At 34.8% G+C, this 18586-nt stretch overlaps 1 protein-coding gene across 2 annotated transcripts in view; it reads right to left on the bottom strand.

The window, feature by feature from the left end:
* The window catches only part of Nulp1 (Nuclear localized protein 1), an 82685-nt gene extending 70574 nt beyond the window's left edge, over nt 1–12111 (bottom strand). The window contains exon 1 of one of the 2 annotated variants that reach the window (XM_081744315.1): nt 11821–12111. In XM_081744315.1, the coding sequence (XP_081600441.1) occupies nt 11821–11967 (147 nt within the window). In that variant the 5' untranslated portion in view covers nt 11968–12111. The remainder of the gene's footprint in view (nt 1–11820) is intronic. The other variant, XM_081744314.1, reaches the window with a different exon arrangement.
* Between the last annotated feature and the right edge of the window lie 6475 nt (nt 12112–18586).

Raw genomic sequence — 18586 nt, 5'->3', positions numbered from 1 at the left:
AAATATACTGTATAAAAATGTGCTTAAGATAATGTAAATGAAAAATTGTTGATATGAAAAGTTGTTTGTGATTGCATTTTACTGGCATAATCAGAAACATGAATGGAGGCAAAGTAGTTCCAATGTATAAACACACCGAAAGTTAATAGAAAACGTGTATTCAAAGTAAGTATTATGGCGAAATATTTAAACATTACGCGTCAATGTAATGATAAAGTATGGAAGATTAACCCTTGTGTATTACCGTGAAAAATACAGCATAGGAAATACCGCGGGGTTCCTTAGAGATCCCAAATAAAAATAAGTAATTATTTCTGTCTCGTACAGAAATTGTATACAGATATATTTTAAAACAATGCTTTATTGCATTGCACTCCAACTCAGACTGTCTTCATCCACATGATTGACATCATCGTCATCCAAAATAGGAAAGAAATACTTGATGACCTCGTCACTAGGTAACAGGCGCAACAACAACCCAAAATAGTCATGTCATCTTCTTGGTACTGTTGCTTAAAGTAACGGGCTTTAGCCCTCTGAAACTAAAGACTTTGTTATTTGCAAGCTGCTCAAAAACGTAAGCAGCTTTCCACTTATCTATTGCTTTAAATAGTGATCTTAGGAAGAAAGAGACAAAGTCACAGTGTAGCATAATGTAAGAAAACTTTATTTTTGCTACATACGCAACTTACTTTATTACGTCAATAATGAAGTAATTTCCGAGAATAATATATTAGTAGTTTCTGACATCTATTGAGCATCATGTAAATTACTGATTTTACTCGTTTAGTAAGAAGAAACAATAATAATAATAATAATAATAATAATAATAATAATAATAATAATAATAATAATAATAATAATTGATTATTTACAAGGGTATTTTCTTGGGATCCTTTTACGACTCCAGTGGTAATCATATTTTTTTCTTACATAAAAGTAAAGCAACAGGAAACGATATTTTATGTTCAATATATTAAACATACGATGGAAAGAAAATACAAGAACTGACTTACAGATACTTGCGTACAATTAAGAGATAAACTGCATTAAATATATCTGGGGTCCCAAAAAGGATCCTACGGTAGTACACACGGGTTAAGGGAACATAATACATGTAAAGAGAACACTAACCCTACTAAAAGTAAAAAAAAAAAAAAAAAAAAAAAAAAAAGCAATTGGTTGTATAACAAAACACTAAGCACATCAACGTTGTCATATGATTTTGCAACTATTTCAATGTACTTCTTATTTTATTTTTCCTTTTTTTTTACTGGATGCTATTTCTATGGTATTTTTGTCGCGAAAATATATTTCTGGGTGAAAGCAAAGTGACGTACGTAACATGATGACTTCCTTTTCTGACTTTCTTTGAGTGTAGCGGCCTTCATAATGAAGATATCGCTATACTTCTTTTTTATTGGAAAGATGGGAAATTCAACGTTAAGTTGGTATGAAATATATCATCAAATCAATTACAAATTTTAAAAATAAAAGCACATGAATGTGTAACATGTCACGAATGTTCAAAACGTCAAATATCCTTTTAAAAAAATGTAAAGAACACTATATAGATAATAACGTGAATTCTAGTGTAAACGAAGTTCGATGTGACTGTGCTCAAACATGTGTTGGCATGACGAACAGAAATATAGACACTAGGATTAAAGAACAAGTGACGCCAAGCTAATAATCCGGCAGCTATCAGAGTTCTTCAAACATTTGTATTACTAAGCATTTCAAGAAAGACGTATAAATTTTACCCAAGTCATATTCTACAGTGGTAAGAACTGTATTCAGATTTTACTTCATCTCAATAAAGAGTCCAAAATTTAATTTAAAGAATCAAGGGAATACACAAGTTAATTCAGAAACAATGGCAAATTATAGACATACGTAATTTTGCACCAAAAACACCGCGGAAACAACATTTAGTAAAATGGTCAAGAGATATAAAAAATTTAGCAGAATCATAGTATGCTAAGACTTGACGCCAGTTTCTAAAAGATGACGACAACGTATTAATGGATGTTTACATGTCAAATGATACGTTCTCTTCACGCACAACAAGATAATTAGAGATAGTTACGTCATAATGTGATGTTCCAGCAAGGAAGACATACAAAAGGACGTAAAGAAATTCCACGTTTACTCAGAACTTGAATAAAGAAGCTGTTGATTGTTGCAGATGTGTCTGTTGGAACCAGAGTCAAGGATAAATAAAACTTACCCAACAATGTAAAAAGCAGTAACTTCTATTACTGAATATGCACACTAGTAACAGTTTCCCAATTGCTGAAAAAAGCCACCTTTCATGAATTTTCAAGCTAACCTTCATCAAAATTATTTTGTGAAAATACCAGTAAGTCCAAACTCCAAATTTGACGGTCTATATTAAATCGTATACATCGCAATGATCCATACAGCCTCACACACTACAAGCCACATATTTTCACTATAAACAAGTGTTTTTACGATTATAAATACAGTGGCAGACGACGGAAGGAAACTGTACTCTTAGGAAGAAACGAAAAGAACACGAAAAAATCCGATAACCCCTCCACAGGTTCTCTCTCCAAAGGGACAGCTATAAAAGGGAACGACTGAACCAAGAAGTTATCAGTGCCAGTGCTGATCGCTCACCTGCAATAGCTACTTCCTAGACCGCCATAGGTTACAGAGATATATCCTAATACCTTCTCCCGAGGCCGTCATGGGCTACAGAGTGTGAATCTCTAATACTTACTCCTGAGACCACCATGGGTTACGGAGCATAAATCTATCCCGTCAGAGGCTGCTATGAGCTAAGACAATATCCTTAACCAAGACAGCATCGTGTGCCGAAAGGAATTATTCCTATCTTACACTGAGAACATTTATTTAGCGCATTTAAGACTTAAGGAAAACTAATAGAAATTTTGTACAAAAATTTATATGACACTTTTATAATAAAAAGGTGAAGAGTTACAAACTCCCGTGTACATTATTGTATCTACTTATAGAACACTACAATATTAACACTTTTTTTTCTTAACATTTAACTCTAGAGTTAGTTTAGATTTTAAACTATGGTGTATGCTATCTGAGTAGCCATGACAGCTTTGAAACAAATCCAACTTTTTTATGTAGTTTGCACATGAACTAACAGCAGACAGAAAAGTCATCTAGCTGCCCAGCATTGTGAATAGCTAGACTTTTCTCAATTTCTTTAATAACTAAGATCTTCTTTCCTTTTCACCAATTACTAATACATGAAAAGGAAATCCAATCAATGTTTAAAAAATATATAACACAAAAACAAAGTTACGGTTCTCGTGAACAGTCCAAATTAAAAATGCACAAAACTCTGAGCCAACATCTTCGGAATAAAAGATGTTAAATGTAACACAGAGGCGTATTTTCAAAGCATAGTTTATTCTTGGGCAACAAGCCAGGAAATAATACTGATGTAAAGAACTATTCAACGATAAAAAAAAAAAATAAAATAAAAAATCATCTTAATCACGTACTGTAGTTTATATGCACTAAAAATTGTTGTCCTAAGTAGTTCAACAAATACGAAGTTTAGTGATACACTTAATAAAAATTCTTGCACAATTTAGCAGTCCTTTCCAAAACGAACATGAAAAACTCTTAGAAACTTTTGTAACTCAAGAAACAGTTATACATTAAACCAGACTGGAACAAAAATGTGTCTTGCACTTATCTTAAAAGAACGCAGCGTTACTCAAAATCAAATCATAGCATGTAAACAACAAACAATGCTACCCTCGTAACTAAGACATATTTAAGACAAAATATTGTACTTACAGTTCCATCGTAAGACTACAGAAAACTTCACACAAACTTCTTCTTATCGCCACAACAATTTACTGTCTTTCCTTTGTACTGCGCCAGAAATTATACATTTTTTTTTAACTGGTCACTAATATTATGATAATTTACCTTTTTCTTCTAATCTTAATTTTCTTGCCCTTTTGAATAATGACAACCACACAAATTCAACATAACTGCAATATTCGTTTGAGCTTTAAACTGTGTTCTTTGTTGTACCAGTATATTTCTCCAAATTGGAAATGTTTTAGGTAAGATTACGGTACAAAACTCTTAAATAAATAAAAATACAAAAAAATAAATAAATAAAGGTCTCATTTGATTTTGACTGAAGCAGCGCTGCCCATTAAGCATAGCTCCATTCACACAACGAGACGTAACCTGCTTTTATTACACTGCATCACCTACATGCAACTGTTGTAGGAGACCATTACTTCTAATAATATGCCTAAAGTACCGACGATTCGCACACAAGGAGACAATACGCAAAATTGCTATCCTTTTTTTTCTTTCTTTCTTTTATGTACATGCATCTACTCCTGGAGACATTTTTCGGTGGCGATTATCAGTGATTAAAGGTACGGAATTGAGAAAAAAAAACTCGAAAAAAAGCATTACTAATTTTGTGAAAATGTCACTGTGTCACTCGATGTGTTAAACTTTTACATAACACACAGATGCTCTCAAGGCTTTGCACAGGAAGAATAATGTTTACGCAAAATCTTCGAAAATAAAGAAATATGTGAAGTATATAAGAATGAACAATGCTTTTGACATTACCCTTATCGATTCTCGGCCAAGTGACATGCCCGCTTTTCACACGGGAGGAATAAGTTTAACCGGATTTTAAAATTGTAAGCAATAATAATGTTGTCATATTTTATGTCCCCTGTGGGGGACGCCGGGACCGACATGGTTAATAAGGAAGAATTCAAAGATCTGAAAGGTATACAACCTGTAACACTGGAAAAAACGGCTGGAATGCCTACCGCCTCGACACTATGGTTCACTGTATAAATACGTATTATTTGTAATTTTTGAATAAATTTTGAAACTTTGAATACCCTCTCGAGTTGAAAATCGAAGAAAGAAAAAAAACAACGGTTTGGTACGCATTCAGATTTGAGGAAGATCTGTGTGTGTACAAAATTTAGGAGGCTCAGCGGTACAGCAATCGCTTCTGGTGCATGGGGGGTCTGGTTAGATCCCAGCTCGCGCCAAATGGACTTTGTGGTAGACAAATATAGTGCGCGAGGATTCTCCGCTTTCCTCATTCCACCATTTCATTCATTTCTCACCATTACCGTCTCCTTTAGCCTAACCGGCATAAACATGGGACGTAAAATTTAAAAAAGATTTCATTTCATTTGTACAAAATTTAGTGGCTCTAGGTGACTCCTTTTCTACTCGAAAATCTGATGACCCACCCATATGCTCTTTTAAATATTAGTCAGGATAAGAATGATGTATAATTCATTGAAAGACTCAGAAGTGTTTTGTTTAGAAAGCAACACTGTTTCAATTAATAATAAATCACTAAAGAACCCAAACGGTGACGGCAAATGGACGCTACGTTTCAATGATCCCTTGTCATCTCCCTCATGCGTTTTAAAAATAACGCTTATTGTAGGCCTACATGTTTTGATACTAAATACACATTTCTTTAATAAAATGGATTCTCACTTTAGAACTTACGCAACTGCATCACTAATAAAGAGATCCAGATACAGAAGTGTTTCTTCAGGCTCGCAAAATAAGTTTTCTGTATACAACGTCCACAATCATAAACACACCTTGTGCTGAATCGTACAAAATTCGTCGTGGCAAGTTTTTACTTTGACTCAGAGAGTGACTGCAACCGATTCATCTGACCCGATTCCCGAAGCAGTATAAGAATGAGTTCCTCGAACGAGACGATTTATTACGAAGAACCTGAAACCCAGTTTCTGAACTAACCTAATCCAAACTACCCATAAGCATCAACTATGGTATTTTATTCTCAGCTAAAAATTTTTAAAAGAAAAGCATGTAAAATGTGAACAATTGCATCTTATATTCGAAGCATATGGGAGCTGTCGCCCCCAAACCCCCATAAACATTTCGTAATTTAAAAAAATGCACAAATGCAAAACAAATCAAGAATAAAAATAATATCAATAAAAAAATTAAAAAACTCATGTCTACAAATTTTCTCTAATTTAATTAAACCACACAATTCTGCAAAGCGACAACAATGTCCCAGTTTAATACAAATTTATTTAAAAAAGACAAATTCAAATTCTTCGCATCAAATTTATGAAACGCATATCGCATTTCCTAACTCTACGCTCTGCATGAAACCAAAAATTGAAGTACATGGTTCCACGGAATTGACCAGCAAATAAACCTGACACACAACGACTACAAGTAGATAGGAAGAGCTGACATCACAGTAGTAAACTACCACCAACCCATCTTACAACAGACATCGTACCAAACGCACAAACAGTTCCAACAAGTGACTGAGGCAGAAACAGTTCCAGCAAGTGACTGAACGTATAACCGATTGCAGTCACTGTCCTAGTCAAAGTAAAATCTTGGCTTCATCGTAATTATATTTCAACAACCGCGTTGTTTCCTTGCTCTAGTGTCCTTCAAGAATGAAAGTTCACTTTTAATACATTTGTATTAGTGCAAGGTATAACTTATTATGTACTGAATCATTGTACTTAAACTGTCCCGTATATTTAGCTGTACCCTCACATATCCTCAAATTTCAACTCGGTAGTTTAACAAAACATTACAGAGGTACGTAATGCACAGAAAAAGACAACCAGACGAATGTTGCAGTACGGTTCCTAAAATATAGTTGTGAAGAATTTTCTACGAACAAAAATTTGAATGTTAAGCCACAATAATCTTATTATGTGGTCATTGCGTTCTATTTCTGATTATCAGTTCATATACTATTGCCACAAATTGACAACTTCTCTATCATGTGTTTGATTTTGCGTTGTTCACTTACATTCTGTTGACTTCAAACACAAATCAAGCTCGCCTTCATGCACTGGATATTACGAATTGCTAGAATTTACGACACCGACCCAATCATATATACAGTAGACTCCGAGCATCCGGCCCAATGTGTCGAAAGGGTAGGCCGGAGTTCTATGAACTCATATCTTTATGGACATTAAGGAGTTCCCAAGAACAATTTACGAATACAGTACTGTACAGTTATAATCAAAAAGAGCGGCCAGCGTACCGTATTGAGGTCCGTTACACACTGACAAAACAATGAACAAGGAACAGAAATCTGCTGTTTTCCCGTCACAACATGAATTTTGCACACGACACGTAGGAGGATCGTAGCAGACGCCCGCTTTCAATGATTTGGCAATGCTGCTAATGCAACGCCTTGCCTTCCTCATTTCATTACGATAAAAGAAAACGAGGCCGCATGCTCATGAATCTACTGTATTTATCTCGTGCAACGTTATTCATAGTTTGATTCTCAGACAAACTCGCATTAAGCAATCACCTCTGACATTGAAAAATAATAACCCAAGATGCTTACGCTATGCAGATTTAAATAAATGAACACCGGTTTGGTACACCCGTAAAAGTTCCGAAGACTACTGCCTTTGTAGCAAAAGAAGACGCTTCACACAAAATTTCCGTTAAATAAATAAAAAGTCACTGGCATAAGTTCTAGGGCTCATATTTCTAAAAAGTAAATCTTACCTTGCACCTTTTACTCCGATGCTATTTAAGGTTCCATTTTCACGATATTTTAGTGAGACCACAGTCACGTGTAATATGCGATGTAAGGATAAAGTATCACTTTTTTTTTTTTTTTCGCTATATAGACTGTTCCTTGCACTGAAGTTTAAAAAGAGCTCGAAGTACTGCAGAAATCATATTTCTTGTCAATAAACTCAATATTTACATAAGGTTCCGAACAACATAAAGTAACTGAAAAGATGCGATAGCTTCCTTACATCGCATATTCCATGTGACCATGATCTTAGAGTGGATGAAATATCGTGGAATCTTAAGTAGGATTGGAGTAAGAGGTGCAAGGTAACGTTTTTCTTTTTTTGTTAAGTTCTTCCAATAACGTACGGATACGTTCCATTACTGAATGCAACTTTACCTACCCTAACGAACTAACACACAAACGACTACTCAACTGTTTTCCAAAGAAAATCTTATGTGAAGTATCCTTCTTGCTAGGCATAACCCACTCAAACGAATGGTTGATAAACGCAAATGGGGACAGGGACTCACCAAACGCTGCTGCTGCGTAACAAAGTACATGCAAAGAACGGAAGCATTGTGGAAAAGAATTGCGCAACGAATTCCAACGATGTGTACATATAAAAGGTGAAGTACTAGAAGTAACGACAGAAGCAAAATGAGGGATCTCAGTGATTGTATGGACACCACGAGAAATTACAGTAATTTCAAAGTTAGGTAAAAGGAAAAATATATGGGGACTCGGAATTTTTCACCATTTCTGTAGAATTGGAAAACATAAGTTACACATAGTTTTGCATAAAGGCGGGCTACTGAAAAATGAAATGACGTGTGGTAAATGGTTATGCATAGTGCCCGTCCCAGTCGATGTGTTACACAAGTTTCCTCGTGTACTTAAAAAAAAGTGGCCTTACCATTGAACTTACACAAATTTTGAGACATTCCGTGATTACTGAAACAAACAAACCAAAAGAGCAGCAGTCAAGTTTCTGATGTTGCCTGCGACAGCACATGTACCTTATGTAATCCTTGAACAGCCCCCATCCCTGTGCTCTAACTCTGTACTACTACTTTGTTGCCGTTTACTATTTTTCTTCGACCCCAGGTTTTTAACGGACGTTTTCGCTATATTCTATACACATTCGTTTAGGTTAGATTAATAATAATTAGTTCAGACAGTATTATCGTGAGAGCGGGTTAGAACACCTCAGGGCACGTTGTTTCCTGTCTTCGTTAGTGTTAGTCCCCCATTACTAAACAGTTACCCTTGTTACTCAAGAAAACAAAACACTTATGCAACCATTGCTAGTAAAAGTAGACAATCATTAACTGAATACAAGTTTCTAAGGCATTCCGTAATACTTTTTGGATAAACACTGCAGACATTCCCCTCAATTTCATTTATATCAAGTGTTGTATTGTCATGTTGTTCAGTGTAAATACTGTTTAGAAGCATAAAAGGATTTATTCAAAATTATTTTTGGTGGCTATCCTTAACTTCACCTGTACAAAGTGAAGTATTATTATGTTACAAAATGCAACTATTTGCAAAATAATGAACAGATAATTAATGAAATAATTTTAATCTTTCAAACATGATTTCTAATGGTGTCTTCGAACTTGACCCACACAATTTTTGTTCCAATAGCAACTTGTCTCCAATTACTTACGGACGTCAAATTCTCTTATCAGTCATACTAGTCTGATGTCTTTCTACTGAACGGTAGTTTGGCACTTAACCGAATAAACTATGGAATTCCTAAAACACAGAAAAATATACATACTACCTTACCTAGTTGCGTTTTTTTTTTCTTTCTTTTTGCAATGCAATATCCAATCAACGAAACGATAAATATTTGGCAGAAGAGGTCCAGAAGTACGTAAAAAATACAAAATTTACGGGACAAATGGAAGATGCAAGTACTTAGACTAAATACAACATAACCAAATCTAACCTAACCTACACTGAACTAACTTAAAGGCATTTATTCCGAAGGTGGTCGTCCGCCTAGTTTTTGGCTAAAAGCGTAATACTTGGTCCCTTTGTGTACCAAAGTTTAATTCAAATAGTATTGCAGAGCGAGCGTTAACGAGTGCAGGCGGGTTGGAGCCCCGCAGAGCTTGTTGTTTAATGTCTTTATTAGAGCTAAATGAGAAGGGGGACCTGTGTTCTAGAATCTTTCCCAACATTAAGGTTATGTGTATAAAAGTTTACCGTCCGAAGAGTATATGCAATGATTTTAACTCAAGCTGTATCCTTGCACTCATGAATATCAAACTGTTGTTGAGTACACTATACTTTACACTTTGGGTGCTGTTCGTTGGTTAATAGTTTGGACAATGTTTAGCAGAAGGGGTAACCCAAAGTATAACCCAGAAGGGGTATTTTTTCTAAAAAAGAGTAACAATTTCGGTTGCTTAGTTCAGGTTATGTTAGATTAGTTTCGGTTAGGTTGGGTTAGCTTGTTAGAGGAATGTAGGAGTCCATCATAGCTTTCGAAAGAGTGATAGAATTTCGCTCATTTCTATTAGGTTAGTTTAAGTTGGGTTAAGTCAAACTTGGCCGTCCGTTTCTAGCAAAATTTTGAAAATTTATCGGGAAGAAATGAGTACTTTGCTCGTTTGTGTGCTCGATAAGGGAAGGTTCTAGATTACTGGTCCCCCTATATTTTTCATAAATAGAAGTATTTACTTACCTGATACATGCTCCTTCTTTCTCATGCTTGCGATGATGATCTTTCTTTAGTTACTTTGAACACTATTTATTACGAATTATATTAACCGTTTTGACAAGTTATAACTTCATGTTGTTCTTTCACCATATTTGTTTATAGAACAACAGCTTTTTTGGGTGAAGTTCCAAAGTTGGGCGTCCGTTTTCAGCAAAATTTTTTAAATTTACAGGAAAGATATGGATAATTTGATCGTTCGTGTGCTTGATAATATATAAGGGTCTCAAAAAATCTGTTTATTTTTTATATATAAACGGTTATAAATATGGGACTATACGGCGAGCGGAGGGAACTACTTGGTGCAAGGTAACCGAACAGTTGCATTGTGGGAAAGTAACGAGCATTTATGTTATCAACATGGCGAATGTACAAGGGCAATGAACTAACAGTTTTAACATTTGTGAAGCAATACGTTGATAACGAGCAAAATCTTTTAAAAGTTTGTGAAGAGCACGGATTAATGAACCTAATAACAAATTTCGGAAAATGTGGAAAGGAGATGACAGCGAAAAAACGTGCCGAAAGAGGACGCCCAACTTCGGAATAAATGCCGCTTTTTTAATGAATATTTTATTATTGTTGGGGGATTAGATGGGGGCTTGGCTCCCTATATTTTTGAAGAATATTTTAACTTCCTTTTTGGAGAATATATTACGTTTTTAAAATAAGAATATGTTAGTTTTTTTGGGATAGAGGGTTTTGCGACATACGTTTGTAAAAATGTTTATTGTAGTCGGGGGGGGGGGGCTTGCCCCTTCCCCTATGCTTTGAAAAAGTATTTAACCTTTTGTAAAATAATAATACTTTAGGTTCGTTTAAATAGTCGAAGGTTGTTCTACTATAATTATATGTAAAATTGTGTTGCTTTTCGAAGAGAGGGGGTTAGGGACATGCGGGGCAGTAGTATAGGTGACCCGGAAGATCCGAAAAAGTGCATAATTTTCTTCTGGTCATCTAACAAAACAGTTTTTCGGCTCCTCTAGATCATCTATATCACTCACCTGCATCCTGGAAAGAGGGACCAGTAATCTAGAACCTTGCCTTATTTTTACTTTTGACGTTATTAGTAGTAAAGTTTACAGTGTTTCTATCTCGATGTTACACGACTAGGACAATACGATAAAACTGGTAACCAAAGATCATATACAGCTTAAGTCAACTCTGTCATTGCGTGAAGCTATCTCAAAGAAAAAACGATCAAGGTTGTAATATAATACGGCTAGTAGTTTCATATTCTTAAGAAATATTACAGCACGAAAGGCCAACTTATATTCAGTTAGTGATTGTCTACTTTTACTAGCAATGATCTCACTTAACTCCGCGTAATGTAACTGCTTATACGGTGTACAAATGTAAACATTTGAAACCACAACAAAAAGTCTTGTGTAACACAATTTTTTGAAGGAAAACTGTTGTCATCTATTACGGATATCAAATGATAGACACCGAAAGCATGTTATTATGACGTATATAACACATGACATTATTTTATCTTCAATAAACAATTAATACGTACCAAATCATATCGATTGACATTAAATTGCTTTTTCCTAGCTCCACCTGATCCGGGTATATCGATTTCTGTGTCACTATTAGGATCCACACCAAGTTCACTACCAATAGGTTGTTCTCCTTGTAGTTTTCGCAATACTCTTGACGACATTATGAAAATATTCCTGATTCATTAGTTGCCAATAAATAATTCATTAAAATCACACTACACATCCATGCAACGTCAAACCCTTCTCATCATATCACCATCTTTCGGTAGCAGTGTTGCTAAACACATTCAAGACTTACGAATAGTGAACCTGTCGTTTAGATAACGATAGAATGTTGAGGACGGGGATTGAGGGTTTCATTCTCTACAGGTTGACGTCAGTACAATGCAGACTAGGCGTATTGGTAAGTGAAATTGAGTATAGCAATTGTTCCACTTTTTCGTTACGGTGTGCTCCGCAAAATTTTGAGATCAGTATGAATGTGGTCAATTATGATATTGAGACAGATTACATGAAATGTTATTATAGGACCACTTTATACGTCGGTTTGCGTCAACGCAACGAAAATTTCTAGTTGTAGTATGTGAAAATAGGCATAGTAGAAAAAACTGATTCTAGCAGGTTTTGCGATGCGCTATTTTCCACAATTTTTGTAATGACCGTTACGTAATAAGGCCCAATGTGAAAAGGTTATACGTAATACTTGTAACGTGCCGAAAAATCCAATGAAGCAAGTGATGCATATAAAACAGTCACGTATGCATATGTATAATATTCCTGTATGTTAGAAAAGAGAGCTCCTTACTTAACGGAGGGTGTCAACAAAACGCAAAACTACAGTTTAGTTAGCGAAAATATGCATAGCAGTGGATTTTTTTTGCATGTGTTCCATTGCGTAACGCTCCACAGATTTGGAAAGGCTGATACGGAATGAGACACTACGGGATGACTCTACAAAACCGAATCCAAACGTACATTTTCGGGTATGTGTAAATGAATCTCAGTGACTCTACTAGTCCGAAATGCGCATTCTGAAGATAATGAAAGTCCCAGGCCGCATAGCCTTCTGTTACCGTAATGAGTCAGTAAAAAAATTACAGTGCCTTAGCCGTGGGCCATGACCCAGGTACTTAGGACCATCTAAATTAGGCAATGTCTACGTTCGTTCACTCCCTCAACTTTCTCATGGGGTGCATAGGGCTACCTGTCACATTTTGGATATAACCAAAAACAAAATCTGGTAAGCCAGTATAGGACACAGGGGGTTGACTTGGGCAAAGGGGACCAGTTCTCGACAAGAACGAGATGAGTATAATTAAATTAGTGTTGATAAGTAAACCAATAAATGGTACGCCATTTTCCGGAAAATTCAACTTTTACCCGGGAAATTAATAAAAATTCGGGATTTTAGGCAATAGGGAAAAGTTGTCAACAGGGATGAGATGGGTATCCATAGATTTGTATTAATAATTACATGAATAATTGGTATGCCATTTTCCAGAAATTTCTATTTTTACCCTGGAATTTAATAGAAATTAGGGATTTGAAGCAATGGGGACCAGTTGTCGACAGAGACGAGATGCGTATAATATGATTCTTAACTCAAAGTAGATCCATAATTGGAATGCCACTATCCCGAAATATCTGTCTTTACCCTGACAGTTACGGAAGTTAATAAAAGTTCCGGATTTTGGGCAATGGGGACCAGTTCTCTACAAAGACGAGAAGGTTATCATTCGATTCGTATTGACAAGTAGATCAATAATTGATGTGCCATTTTCATGAAATTACTATTTTTACCCGGGAAATTAATAGAAAGTATGGGATTTCGGATCACGGGGACAAGCTGCCGGCAGGGACGAAAAAGGCATCGCTTGATTCGTATTGACAATTAGATGAAAATTCAGAATACTGTTTTCCCGAAAATTCAATTTTTACCCTGGAAATTAATAAAAAGATCGGGATTTTGGGCAATTTGGAACAGTTGTCGAAGGGGACGAGATGGGTACCATTCGATTCGTAATGGCAAGCAGATCAATAATTGCTATGCCATTTACCCGAAAATTCTATTGTTACCTGAATATTAATAGAAATTCTGGATCTTGAGAAATGGAAAAGTTGGCGAAGGGGACGAGATGGGTATCATTCGATTCGTAATGACAACTAGATTAATAATTAATATGACAATTTCCCAAACATCTGATTGTTACCCGAGATATTAATAACAAATTAGGATTTTGGGCAATCGGGAGTATTTCTCGACACGGACGAAAAGAGTATCATTCGATTCGTATTCACAAGTAGATGAATAATGTTTATGCCATTTTGCCGTAAATTCTACTTTTCATCGGGAAATTGACAAAAATTCGGAATTGTTGGCAATGGGTAAAAGATGTGGACACGACGGAAATGGGTATCATGCGACTGATATTGGCAAGTAGATCAATAATTGGTATGCCATTTTCGCGAAAATTCAATTTATCCGGGAAATTAATAAAAATTTGTGTTTGGGGCAATAGCGACGGATTGTAGAGAGGGAAACTATGGGTATCCAATTTTCCCCGGGAAATTAATAAAAATTCAGGATTTTAGGCAGTAGGGACGGATGGTCGACAGTAGAAGATTGACAAGGGTATCGTAGTAGTCTTTCCACCAGTGCAATCAATTATTTACAATAGGTCTATTGTTCACAGGAATTTCGTTTGAGGTTGATTGGTCACGTATACAATAGATGTTTTATTCTTTTATTATATTTTCTCTTTTGTTTGATTGTTTAGATTCTTTTTTATTGTTGACACGAATCTCGCTTGACCTTGAATGGTCACATATGCAGAAGTTTGTTTTGAATTTCTAAGAAACGCGTGTGATTGTTTAGGGGAGAGATAAAACACAGGTGTGCCGAACATTTTTTATTGTTGACAGGAAGGTTGCATGACGTTGAACCGTCACGTACGCAGGTGTTTTTTATTTTGTTTGATTGTTTAGATCATTTTTATTGTTGACAGGAATCTCGCTTAACCTTGAGTATACACAGGTGTACGTTTTGGAATTCCTAAGAAAAGCCTATGTTTGTTTGGGGGAGAGGTAGAACACAGGTGTGCGTTAAATATTTTTATTGTTGACAGGAATCTCGCTTAACCCTGAGTATATACAGGTGTACGTTTTGGAATTTCTAAGAAAAGCTTATGTTTATTTGGGAGAGGTAGAACACAGGTGTGCGTTACATTTTTTATTGTTGACAGGAAAAGCGTATGATTGTTTGGGGGAAAAGAAGAACACAGGTTTTCGTTAAATTTTTTTATTGTTGACAGGAATGTCGCTTGACCCTGAATGGTCACGTATGCAGAAGTTTGTTTGGAGTGAGAGGTAAAACACAGGTGTGCGTTAAAAATTTTTATTTTTGACAGGAATGTCGCTCGACCTTGAATGGTCACGTACACAGAAGTTTGTTTGAAGGAGAGGAAGAAGATAGGTGTGCGTTAAACATTTTTATTATTGACAGGAATGCCGCTTGACCTTGAATGGTCACGTACGCAGAAGTTTGTTTGGCGGGAGAGGCAGAACACAGATGTGCGTTAAAAATTTTATTGTTGACAGGGAGGTCGCTTGACCTTGAATGGTCACGTACGCAGAAGTTTGTTTGGTGGAAAGTAAAACACAGGTGTTCGTTAAAAATTTTTATTGTTCACAGGAATGTCGCTTGATCTTCAATAGTCACGTACGCATGAAGAAGAATATTTGGAAATTTTTGGAAAAGAGATTGAATTATTGAGGAAGATGAATGACCGTGTATTTCTTAGAATTTTATGTAATTTCAAGAATTTTAACTAATTACCAAAATTTTATACCAAGATTAACGAAGATTGCCGAAGTTTTCCAAACCTTGATGATGTTTCCAGAATTTTCTCGAACTTTCACGAAGATACACGAACGATTTAGTTCCGTTGATACAAATATTATTTAGTATGGTTTAATGATGTAATGGTGTTTTAAAGGACCGTGTTTAAACAATCCTTTACATAAAAAGTAAAAAATAAAAATAAGTATGGAAAGTTTAGTACAGTTACGTGAAATTGTGTGTGTTTGAAAATTAAATTAAAAATTTATAAGATGATAACATCAACTATGGATGATACTGAAACATTCTTGGATAATGACAATGCGTAAATGTGGTGTAAATAAAGTAGACACGAATTTTATAAAGAAAGCAACACATGATTGGGAAACAGAAGATATTTTGTTATGTGGCGCTTGCAGTTACAGACATTTTAACGAAATGGAACATGAATGATTATTTTTAGATAAAAACATAATGAAATACAGAGTAAAGGATATTATGGAAAACATAGATGTGGAAGAAAATATATTTTATACGTATGCAAAATCACATTTTATCAGTTTCCTTACAAGAGATTCATTTTATGAGAGATACTTTAAATTATTGAAAAGCGAAGTGTTTTTAAGCGATCTTGTGGATATTTTTCTTGATAAAGATGGAAGTAAAATTGTTGAAAAAAACATTACATGTCCACAAGAAAAGTGTTTTGTGAAAAATGTGTATCTTATATTTTCTGCGTTTGAACATTTAACATTTGTAAATATTTTATAAAAGAAGAAACTTTAAAATTACTACAAGGATATTTGTGTTACAGAAGAAAATAATTTTTGTGTGTGAAGTTTATAGAAAAAATTGTTTACAACAGTTGATATCAGGTAGTTATGTTAGAAACTAATACAAGAAAATGTTAGAAACTAATACAAGTAGTCTTGGTGGGAAATGTATCCAAAACGGGGAGAGGTAAAGACAATGGGAAAAGTTAGAATTCGAAAGAGAAGCTGCTTGTTACTGTCACATAAATTGGAGCTTTCTAGAATTATTACAAAAGAAGATACTGTCACTTGAAAGTGACATATATATGTGTCGGACAATACTTTAACTGTTGGAAGTCTAAAAAGAGTATTTGAACATGTCACATAAATTAGTTTCATGTATTTAGAAACAGCGGAAATGTCGATAATACATTATTGTCAAAAGACATTGAATGATAGCTAAGAGACTGAAAAAGAGGGTAAAAACCGTTTGAGGGCAAGTAAAGAAACGAGAGAGACGCAGCTGTGATGTATTTTTGGGTGGTCCAGGTTGTTGGAGAGGTGAAGTGTAATGTCTTTTTTTAATAGGGGGTTGTGACGCTATGGAGACTGAAAAGATGTAGAAAGAAATAGAACTCATTATTGTGAAGCACAGATTTTAAGAAACAGCTGGTTAAATGTTACATGTCACTTTGTGAAAGTTATTGCATTGCCACATACTGTTGGAGTATACATAGGATTGCGGGGGAACTGTAATGTCCTTTTTGGAGTAAAGGACCAGTTTTAATTGGCGTGCGACTTGTTATGCATTTGTTAAGAAACTTGGCAGCTAGAGGCAAAGGAAGACTGTTTATTGTTACCTGAGTTTGAAAGGGGAAAAAGACTGAATGAAATGTGTACGTAAGGCAACTTTCCCTTTTTTGCTTTTTGGAAGAAATCTTGAAAGAAGATTTCTTTAAGGTATTTTTTTGCATAAATTATTTTATCCTTTTAAAAACTAGATTATTGAATTGATTATTTATGACCATTAATGAGATGGTAATGAATATTAATGAGGTGGTAAAGAAAGGGTTAGAAAGAATGATTTTTTGTGTTTTTCGTATATTTAGAGGTATATTGGGATATATGCAATATAGAGTAGTGCATATTGTACATAAATGTATCAGAAATTGGGGAGGAAATGGGCGCAACTCTAAGAAACTATTTTATGTATTGATATGGTATTTTCAGTAGCTGATATGGGATTTTAGCATAGAATATTATCTTTTAGATTCTGTATGGGTCTAATGGTGTACGAAGCTTAGACGAATGATAAATTACATGTATATATGAATATATGATTACTTTGTAAGTGGGTACATGTATGTATGTATATTGGTTTTCATATCGGGACAGGAATATATGTATCATATTGTAGACATATTATCTTTCGTTTCCATGTAACTGTTTAAAGCATGTGTTGTTGGGTTGCGTAGTTTTAGGGGCTATACTAGGCTGGATGCAAACACCTGAAGTGTTTGTATTGTATTAGTATTGGTTTGTATTGTAGGGTTATATATTGGAACTTTTTATACATGTAGCATTATTTTAACGTAATGTAAAGCTGTATATCTTGTTTTGGTGATATGCTGGCTTGCATAAACCCCAACTTTTCGATTATATTGTAGGCTTATATATTGTGACTCCTTATGTATATATGTGTTTTAGATTACCTTGAATAGCATGTTAGGATGTATATATTGTGATTTTTACGTACGTAGATGCTTGTTAGACATGTCCTAGTGGTATTTTAAGCACAAACGATATAATTGTGGTATAAGCCATTTACTTATAGATATCTTTTAACTACAGTATTCTGATGAAAATAATGGTAACTTCACTTATTTCTAAGATGACTGTTTACCTTGTAGAAAACATTTTTAAAAAAACGAATAGTAAATGTTTGAGTTGAATTAACGAAAAGGAATAATTTGTTTGTTGAGAAGAGTGGCGTATGCAGAATATGATTATGCGGGCGGCTTATTGAGAATAAATTTAGATTTAAGTAAATATGTAAATGCTTTTGAGTGATTATTTTTTAGCTATTTATCGTTACTTTAAAAATATTTTTTAGCCATTTGAAAGGGGAAAAATTAGGTGTTGAGTATGATATTTGCCTATGTAAAGCTACATTATACTGTTATGAATATT

Source organism: Thermobia domestica, chromosome 17, assembly GCF_964235325.1.
Source record: "Thermobia domestica chromosome 17, izTheDome1.hap1.1, whole genome shotgun sequence".
In the NCBI taxonomy this organism is placed as follows: domain Eukaryota; kingdom Metazoa; phylum Arthropoda; class Insecta; order Zygentoma; family Lepismatidae; genus Thermobia; species Thermobia domestica.
This window is presented reverse-complemented; position numbering and strand designations above follow the sequence as displayed.